Source organism: Lepidochelys kempii, chromosome 2 (assembly GCF_965140285.1).
Source record: "Lepidochelys kempii isolate rLepKem1 chromosome 2, rLepKem1.hap1, whole genome shotgun sequence".
In the NCBI taxonomy this organism is placed as follows: domain Eukaryota; kingdom Metazoa; phylum Chordata; order Testudines; family Cheloniidae; genus Lepidochelys; species Lepidochelys kempii.
Window position 1 is genome coordinate 178,433,016 of NC_136381.1, and position 9,917 is coordinate 178,442,932.

Below are 9,917 nucleotides of genomic sequence, written 5' to 3' on the forward strand. Positions count from 1 at the left end.
CTATGCATTGGTCCACTCACACAGAGCGCAGCATTGAGGCCCAAGTTCTCAAAGCAATGCTAGAGTCTTGGAAGGTTTATATAAAGGGGCTACACTTCTCCATTAATTTAACCTACATTAAAGAGCCACCATAACACTGAAATGAAGTTATGTCTTGGATGGAGGTTAGACTAGATGACCCTTGCAGACGTGGTCCTGGCTAATCCTATGATTCTATGACATAGTTAAGCTGACCTAACCCCGAGTGTAAACCACAGTAGCTCAACAGAAGAATTCTTTGACCTAGCTACCCACTCTCCAGGGGGTGGATTGCCTACACAGATGGGAAAACTCTCCCTTCAATATAACTAGTGTCTACACGGAAGGGCTTCAACACTGCAGCTGTAGCATTTCAAGTGTACACAAACCCTGAATCTGCAGAGCCTGAAACAATAACTCTGATGTGGGAGCAGCCCCATTCAACTCAGTGTGGTAGTTCACACCTCAGATTCCCAGTGATAATTTAAATGTCAATGTTGTTAACTATTTCACTATCAAAGCATGTCTGAAAGGACAAGGAAAAATACTAGGGAGATTTGGTTGTATTGGGAAGACTATCACATTAAAAACAACAAGAAGCTGATCTATGCAGCCAAAAGGCCAGAGAGCAGCGTACCTGAGCCCCAGCAGGAGAAAGTAATCCTGAAGAGCCGGGGGCATTGAACTTCCATCAAGTGGAACCCAGCCTGAAGAAACCCACTAGGGCAGATGGGATCTTATTTTGAACCAGGTTTCAGAGTAGCAGCCGTGTTAGTCTGTATTCACAAAAAGAAAAGGAGTACTTGTGGCACCTTAGAAACTAATGCTCAAATAAACTGGTTAGTCTGTAAGGTGCCACAAGTACTCCTTTTCTTATTTTGAACCCGTGATTAAAGTAGATTGAAGCAGGAGCGGGTGAGCTCTCAGTGCGCCAGCCAAGGAGAAGCCGGAGCAGTGATGCCTACCCAAGTCAGGGAGCTCTCCTTCTGGTCCTTTTTTCTTCCTAAATCTGTCCAAAACAGGGGTTGATCTAAGTGCCTCTGCTGTTGACATGGATTCGAACTGATAAAACACAGCTGTTTGGGGTGTGTCGGGTAGGCCCAGCCCGGGAGGCTGCGTCAGCCACAGGGCACCGTCTGCTTTGGGGATGGGACTTCACCGTCCATGCGGAGCCAGCTGGGAGAACACGAGAGGCCTTCTCCTACGAGGAGAGCTTCACCTTCGGCGTCTTCAGCCAAACCTTGGCCACCCTGCTGCGGGGCACGGCTGGGTGCCTCTCCGCGCTGGCGGCGGCTGCGGCTGCCGCCTCCCCCGGGACCCCAGTGCCCAGACTGCCCGGAAAGCTAGCGCGGTGCACTCTGTCCCCCGCTTCCTTTCTGCCTCCCCGGAACCTCCGAACCCGGAACCTCCTGGCCGCGGCACAGGGCGCGTCGGGCCCCATCGAGCCGCGTCGCAGCAAGCCGCGCGCGCGCGCGCACGCACGCACTCGCCGTGTCTCTCTCCGGCGGTTAGGAGGGGCCGTTGCGCACTTTTCGTTCGTTTCCCGGCTCGGGGCTCTGAGGCCGCAGCGGGAGCCGGAGCCATGCACCGACAGAGCTTCCGCCCCCCCACACCCCCGTGCCCGGGCGGGGGGCCCTGGGGCGGCGGCTTTCGGAGCCCTCCCTCCGGCGGGGGCCCTATGCCGCCCTCCCCGCGGGGCTACGGGAGCCCCCACCACACGCCGCCCTACGGCCACCGGCCCTACTCGCCCCGAGGCCACCACTTCCACGGCGGCGGCGGCGGCGGGCGGTTCGGGAGCCCGTCCCCGGGGGGTCAGAGCCCGCGCAGGCCGCACAGTGCCAGCCCCAGGTACTCGGCTCCCTACGGCAGCATGTCCCCGGCCGCGGCCCAGCAGCGTCCGCCGCACCATCCGCAGCAATACAAGTCCTCGCCGCGGGGCTCCCAGAGATACTACCAGGTATGGGCGGGGGAGCTGCCCTGGCCATCGGGTGGGGCTGCTGTGTGCCTCGGTGCGTGGGCGCCGTGCGCGTGTGGGAAGGAGATTAATGGCTGGTTGAAACACGCAGCAGCCCCACCCCACCCCCCAACTTCCACCCCGCTTCTTAGGTTCCCTCACCAGATCCCAGGAAAGAGGGACTAGTGTAAAACAGAGTGAATCCACCCCCACCCTGTACTAGAGGGCGGAGAGAGACTGATTCACACAGCCAGCGCTTTCCACATTTTCTGAAAGGGAGTGAAACTGACTCAAAGCAGAATCCCCTTCCAGGCCCTTTGGGGCTGGGGAAGAGACAAGGATCCCAGGAATATTCTCTCCCCCCCCCCCGTCCTGGCATTTGAGGGGGTGGGATAAGAAAGCACCATGCAAGCTCATCCCTCTCCTTCCTTATGTTACCTTTTCCCCCGGTCTCTCCATTTTACTAAGCTGTTTTTAGTTTGTTTTTTTAAGAGCTGAGATGAATTTGAACGTTTTTGTAACTTTGGCCGGGACCTCTTACTTGAGGAGTTGACATAACTGGGAGATGGGTACAGTCAAGCATGGGATGCTGTTAAAATGACTAAAAAAAATTGTTTTCAAACAGAGTTGAAAATATTTCCTAGTTACAAAAGGAAGTTTAAAAAGAAGTGAAATACTGTTTAAATAATGCTTTGTGGTTTTAAACTTCCAATTTTAAAGTGATGAATCACTATGCTAATCTCTGAATTGTAGTTAGTTTCTGTGTGGGGCTAATAGTTAAAATAACACCTGTGCGGGTGAAATATTTCTTAGCTAGCAATATCATAATTTTTGTAGTTCATAACATAAACTTTGTCATTTTTTAAAGAAAAAAGGGGGGGGTACAGAACTAACTTTACCAGAATGCACATGCACTATAGAAATGCCATGGTCATAGTCCATAGTATTGGTTTTCAACTCAGTTGGAAAACCTTTTTCTATTCCTACTAAAAGTTCCTGATAAGCTGTGAATGGGTCTTCATGCTAAATCACTCTGGTTTTGCCTTTTCGGAGTGGTTATTGGCATGGGACTGTGCTTACAGCATTGGACACTATGGATAGTTTGTTGAATTTCTGTAAAATTGTTCATCAGGTTATTTTGTTTACAATGTATTCTTTGTGGGAGTAAATGAATAGAATGTAGGAATTTGTAGTGGAGGAAGGGATTGAAATCTAACATGACTAAAAGGTCTGGAGGGGACAGTTAACAATTGTTCTTAAACTTCATGCTGGTAGATACTAAAAATATTTAGAAAAGTAACTACATGTAACTGTTCTTTAAGTTGCACAAGTACAGAGATCTAAATAGACATGGGAAAGAAGTTATATTGTGGCAAAGTGTAACTACCCATGACTAACCAATTTATTTGAGCATGAGCTTTCGTGAGCTACAGCTCACATCACGAAAGCTCATGCTCAAATAAATTGGTTAGTCTCTAAGGTGCCACAAGTACTCCTTTTCTTTTTGCGAATACAGTCTGATACCCATGACTGTGTCCCTACAACTTAGTCTCTAATAGATTAGACCCCGGCGTTCAGGAAAGAGCTATTTCATAATGACCCCGGGAAGAAAATGATGAGTACTGAGCAACTTGATTCCATTGTCTGTTCAAAAGTTTGTGTTACCATTGGAGAGAATAATATTCTCTCTCTCTCCCCTGTAAACCCATCATTGCTAATAGAGACACATCAAAACCTCTAAAGCTTGTTATACTACTGATACCCTCAAGTTTAGGGACCTAGAAAAAACATCTAAAAACATTTGTCTGGAAACAGAACTTAGAAAAGGCAATTCTTATTAACCGTATTGGTTAGATTTTTTTACTTAACACCAAATATTTGCACTTTTCAAGCACTAAAAATGAGGATAGTTGAATTTGCACCCTCAGTTACCATAATCTTTTTTTAAAAAGGACAAAAAAGCTTAAAGGGAAATAGTATTAAGTATAGATTTGTTATAATTATATTTTCAAAACAGTTTGAATAAATGCCGGTCCTTGTCTAATAATAGGACTTTCTCTTTACTTAGCTTTCACTTAGTTTTCTGCCATAAGTATTTCTACTTCCACTATCACCTTGTTATGCTAACTTGATTAACTGTTTAGACATACACCCGACCCTTGCTAGAATGCGGAATTTGGGATCCATGCGCCATACTACGTTAACGCGGGGACCACACTAAAAGGAATTGCAATTAAAGTAATTAAATTTGGGGTCCCTTGCCGCAACCGTGTTATGTACGCATTCACGCTATATAGATGTGCATTCTAGCGAGGGTCCAGTGTAGTAGTCACTAGTAAGACTTTTTAATACAAAGGCTCTATCTCCATCAGGGAACTGTCCCATTGCTGACAGGGGTGGTAACCCTGATTCCCCCATCAGTGGAGGCTGGAAAAATGTGGAGATGGGACAAAAAATTTCAGTATTATTACAGGAAGAGCATAATCTGGTAAAACAGTATCATATCATGCTTTCTATAAAGGGTTGAAAATCCTTGGCTCCTCTGAGCTGGCAGCTAAACCTTTTCAGCATTAACTGAGAGGAAATAGGGAAGGGAAGTGACTACTGCTATCTTTCTAGGCATTATTATCACATTTAAAATCATGGCATTAAACCGTGTCAGCTAGAGACAGTTTTCCTGTGTAGACAGAGCTGTAGGTTTTCTATTCAAAGGAGGATTGATGTGAGAATAGCTTCACTATATCATTAAGAGAAGTGTTCTGAAATTTGTCTCCCTTCCCCACACACTCTCAGTAATACAATAAAGAATTAACACTTATTTGTGTTTGGAGATGCTTGTCATGGTTAATATTTTAAGATATGAACTTCTAAATACATAGGGAGTTATTTCAGAATAGTGGTTTGTGATTAACAATGTGTGGAAGTTCCTCTTCCAGAATGAGTGCTTTATTTCACATTAGCTTACTTCAAAACGGCGTTCTTATTCCAAAACAACATCAACACATGGAGTTAACTATTCCTGCCTAACTCCTTCTAACTTCACACCCCACCTTATTCCAGATTGAGTTTCACATCTATATGAGCCTGTCAGAATTTTAAATACACTTCTCCAATGCAATCATCCCTTCAAACTATTTACTACAAATCCAAAGTCAGAGTTTTTGAGTTTGGATAAAGTAATTGTCTTCTGAATGCTGAGAATTATAAGCAGAATGTTACAAAAAGAATAAAGACTTTCTGGGTGTGGTGGTTGGGAGCAGTGTTATAACCACTAAATTAGATTACAACATTTTAGAGAAGTGAAGCATCTCTTTGATCAGTCTTCTGACGTCTAGCAGACACAGCTTTGCTTTTTAATATGCATGCTTAAATGAGTGTCTCTTAATGCCAGTCTTTGTTGCAGGTTTTTATTGGCTTGGTCCAGGGAATACTTGTAAATCTACTAATGTCTCATGGAAGGCTTTGTGAAATATAATTAACAGCTGTTATTTTGTTTATATATTCTTATTATTATGACATGGGTACACTGATATGAAAATTGTGGCATCACTGTTATTCTACTTCTCTGCTGGTAGTCATTCTTCTGTTTGTGAGATCCTAGTCATAGCCACATAATTTAGTTGTGATGACATGTAGAAATAAGGAGTGGGGTGAAAAAAATCAGATGTTCTTCAAGGTGGCTTCTGCATATTCCCATTTGTGGGATGTACCTCCAGTGCCATCAAACTTCACGTGCCCTGTGGAAAAAATTACCTATTGTGGCCACCCCTTTGCAGCAACAGATTTTTAGAATTGAGATTTGGAGAGGATGGATGGTCCCCAACATCCTCCATTCTTCCTCCTCTGTGGCTAGGTGTAGGGACATCTCTGTATGGAAGGAAAACTTGTTGCTGTCTGTTATCTTTAGATACATAATTTCTGTGCCATTGTTTAGACCATCCCTAAGCAGTTCGTCAGGTTCCAAGTTTTTCCTGCCAAATTTGAGAGTTTAAAATCTTATCTGTTGCTCTGTGAAGGGCCTAGATATACACAAAAGGAAACTAACCTTACAGAGGAAAGCATGAAATTAATAATACCCATGCTGTGAGATTCACAAAGTAAAATCTTTGTTATAGTTCTCTTAGGTTATGTACTTGCAACAGTAGTCAGTGAGAATAATTAAGTTGGTGTCCCTTCAATGTAAATTGTCTGTGCTTTGACAAAATTCAAGTCTCAAAAGCACCAACAGACAAATAATTAGTCTATTGTAAACAGTTTGCGCTGCATTTAATTAACAGATTTATGTAGTAACAATACCCACATTTGGTTATCTAAAGAAGGGAATCTTTTATGTTGAACTTGAAAAACAACTGGTTTAACCCAAATACCATATTCTTTACTGTAAGTGTTTTGGGTCAACTGTGTCTTTGTCTGCTTTGTACAGCACAGATTAAACCCTCAGCCCTTAAATACTTTGTGGTGTTTAGATTTTGCTGTTTGGAAATGGTTCTTTGTAAACTCTTTCCGACCTTTAATCTATTCTTAGTTTTGTTGCCTAGCTTTTAAATTAGACCTGTTTCAGAGCTATATAGTCTATTTAAAAATAGTCTCAGTTGTTTCTTTCTGCAGTTACATACCAGTATGAAGTGAACATTTACTTTAGACAAGCTTACTCTTGTATAATGGTACATCACTGTTCCCAAGAAAATATTGTGATGAACCTTGAGATACAAACTAAACTCCTGTGAGGAAGATACTCTATGGCAGTGGTAATTATCACTAGCAGATGGAATTTGAAAGGTCTGCTACATTAGAGGAAAACTTTTTTCGTTTTAATTAGTCTATTAAATGTTTCTTTACCTGATGGTTTTCTTCCAAAGGGATCACCCAGGACATCTACTCCATTTGGTACAGCGCATGGCAGAGGGAAAAGAGTGTCTAATGATGTGGAAAACTATTACAGACCTTCAATGCTTGAGGACCCATGGGCTGGCCTAGAGCCAGTTTCTGTTACAGACATAAACCAACAATACAGCAGTGAGCAAACAACATATACTGGTAAAAAAGGGAGGTATTTCAGTTAACATTTCTAAAAGCCAAATAACTCCATCTGTCAGGAAAACTTTGGGACAAAATCTTTACACCTACACAAAATGAACAATAATCAAGACCCTAGCTAATGCTTTTATTTGTACAAATGTCCACCCTTTTATCTGACTTCTTTTTACTGCATTGGATATTTTTATGTATGGGGGAGGGAAAAGTAGTGGAGGATAATATACATTTCTGGCTATATGGAAGTGCCTACCAGCTTTGAAGAACAAAGTGTTCTTTAATCACCAGCGATTGATTTGTGTCTGTTAAAACAGGTTTCCATATATTTACCTCTTCCATGCCAGATTGTTAACCTAACTTTTATTGTTAACTCCTTTAGGAAGTGGTATTTTTTTATGTTTCAACGTTTTTAGAATGAAGTGTGGAAATACAAAAAACAAAACCCTCTGTAAATCCTTGGTTTGTAATGTAAAAAAATTATTTTAGGACTTTTTTGTTAAGGTGTACTTGGCAAAGAAGTAATTAGTGAAATTAGTCATATTCTGTAAATATAATGCTTGTATTCTGTGGTTAAACTTTGATTTTGTGCACAATTTTTTGTTTGTTCTAGTGTAAAATAAGTGAAACATGAGTTTTAGCCATCTCAGGAAACAAATGTATTGTATTTGGAAAGTTTAATTTGTTAAACCAGCTCTTGAATGATAAACGTCTGTAATCATGTTTGGGTTGGGTTTTTGGGGGGGGTTTTTTGTTTTGTTGTTTTGGTTGCATTTTAAAGTATTCCTATTTGGAAACAAAATAAGAAATTTATGGATTATAGCAAACATATGTCTTCTGGCAAGTAAAGATTAACCTGCACATAAACATTGGATAATTAAATGAATGCAAAGATGTCGTCTTGCTCTAATTTTTAGAATAGTGTAGATCTGGTGATGAATCAAACTCCGTTTGTATGATTAGATAATTGAGTTCAGTACATACCATAACACTTCACTCTTAAATTGTCCATTAGCATTTGGACTTGGATAAAGAAAGTCTCTTCTGACTTGGATAAAGAAACTAGATTAACATCTCTGCTTACAAGAGCCTTTTTACCATTTTTTGTCACCTGATGGGTAATGTGTCATAAGTTATATGAAAGCTTTGTTTAGGGCTTATCTACACATGGAGTTATCCCTGTGTGGATGCTCTTATTTCCAGAACAAATAGGGAATAAAACCATGTTTAGACAAGCCCTTACTATGACCGTGTTATGCTTGCAGTAATGTCTAAAAACTGTCAAAACGCCTGAGATGTTATGGTTGGAAATATCAATATTTGACCTTAGTTATGATGGATTTTAAATATAGATTATGGGTGAGAGCTTACTAAAGTAAAGAAAGCCTGAGGTCAATTTTAAATTGTGATACTAAGTTTGGGTGCTTCGTAACATTTCAGAAAAATGACTTTGGTAGTTGTAAGATTCACATACTCTGATTTTTAGGTGTGTGCACGCATTGCATCCATGGATGTCTGCTTAGGACACTACTCAATACACCTTGCTAAGTTGTAGCTCTCAAATAATCGGAGTTTTGCTTGTGTGAGGAATGTGAAATAGCCCTTAAATGTTTGCAGAATTCTTCCATACTGTCTACTTAATGTCAAGAATACGTAAACCCTCAGTCCAGAATCAAAATTGGTTTTGGTTAACCAGCTTATTGGTGATGTATCATTAGACTGTCCTTGTTTTTATCCACAGTGCATACCAGCAGTACTGAGATGACTTAAAAATAAACCATGGAAAGTTTTATAGAACTAAAAACAGTTAAATGTACTCATCGTGAAACGTGAAATATTAAGCTTTGCTTTTTTTATTTGTCAGGGGCGGTAAAGCTCAAACAAAAAGGTTATGGGGTGCTTTACTGAGTCAGTTTTCTTTTACTGTTCCATACTTAATTCAGTGCAGTTTCTTTTTAATAAGATGCTTTATGCTCTTGGGAAACAGATTTGGTAGTATCTGATACTCTTCAGAGAGTCAAATTATAAATGTTCCCAGTTACAGATATGAGAAGAAACTGGGTTTGGGAAGGGAAAGGATTCGTAACAGAAGACACTGTAAGAGGTGGGACTTGGTTACAATAGCCCTACATCAGCTGTCATTGTACTGTGTAAAGATGCATTTCTTTCACTTTGGCTTTACAGTTCAGCCCAGCTCCCTCTGGATTTGGGTCTCAGACTTCAGAGAAGGTAGATGCTGTTCCAGAAAAAGAAATTTTCAGGAAAATATCTTCAAGTTTTGTTAAACTAATACAGGCCTTTAACAGTGCCATCTATTATGCTGCTGCTCCTGTGCATTTCAGCATTTGGCTGATATTTATCATAAAGTACATCAAACTGCCAGACTCCAATAATTCTAATTCAGCCAAGAATTAGCAAGGAATACAAATGTAAACATAATCTTTTGCTAAACTACTCAAACTCTATCACGCTCTTAAAATGTGAATAGTTTGGTCTTACTCTACAATAAACTGATCAGTGTTTCAAAATGTCATTATTAAATAGCTGTGACTAAAATGCATGAATTCTTGTTCGTAACTGTAAACATAATATACTTAAAGCCAGTTTTAAGCTTTGACTTATTTTCTGTAGCTTGAAAACACTTGTTTCACCACAGATTTTGCTGTTTTTCCATGCGGCAAACATTCTCCACCTGCTTCTAATGGAGCTGGAATATGTGATTTCCTTATTTGTTTATGAAGCTCGTGCATGATATCAGAATGGCTCTGAGAATAGTAGTTGATAGGGGAAGCCCAGGTGCATCGTCTCTTCGTGAGCGCTGTAAAAATGGCGCCTGTGTTTTGTTGAGGAGTGGGCTCTTCCTTTAAGGAAAAAATGAGGATATGGGGAATGTTTGTTCCCTAGGAGACTTCAG

The 9,917-nt window shown here is 41.1% G+C and overlaps 2 protein-coding genes across 3 annotated transcripts in view; one reads left to right on the plus strand and one right to left on the minus strand.

Annotated features, from left to right (window-relative positions):
• Nucleotides 1–1,965, minus strand: part of SUGCT (succinyl-CoA:glutarate-CoA transferase) — a 492,696-nt gene extending 490,731 nt beyond the window's left edge. The window contains exons 1-2 of one of the 2 annotated variants that reach the window (XM_073332839.2): nt 984–1,031; nt 656–794 (exon numbers count right to left, since the gene is read on the minus strand). In XM_073332839.2, coding sequence (XP_073188940.1) covers nt 656–710 — 55 coding nt within the window. In that variant the 5' untranslated portion in view covers nt 711–794; nt 984–1,031. Of the gene's footprint in view, nt 1–655; nt 795–983 lie in introns of both variants that reach the window. The other variant, XM_073332837.2, reaches the window with a different exon arrangement.
• Nucleotides 1,468–8,076, plus strand: MPLKIP (M-phase specific PLK1 interacting protein). The gene is made up of 2 exons (XM_073332843.2): nt 1,468–1,975; nt 6,832–8,076. Exons 1-2 carry the CDS (start codon nt 1,601–1,603, stop codon nt 7,033–7,035), a joined length of 579 nt encoding a protein of 192 aa, XP_073188944.1. The 5' UTR covers nt 1,468–1,600; the 3' UTR covers nt 7,036–8,076.
• Nucleotides 8,077–9,917: the final 1,841 nt, after the last annotated feature.

Coding starts and splice junctions, on each gene's coding strand:
- MPLKIP (XM_073332843.2), top strand. CDS start 1,601: ATGCACCGACAGAGCTTCCGCCCCCCCACACCCCCGTGCCCGGGCGGG. Junction 1,976..6,831: donor GCTCCCAGAGATACTACCAG/GTATGGGCGGGG, acceptor TTTCTTCCAAAG/GGATCACCCAGGACATCTAC.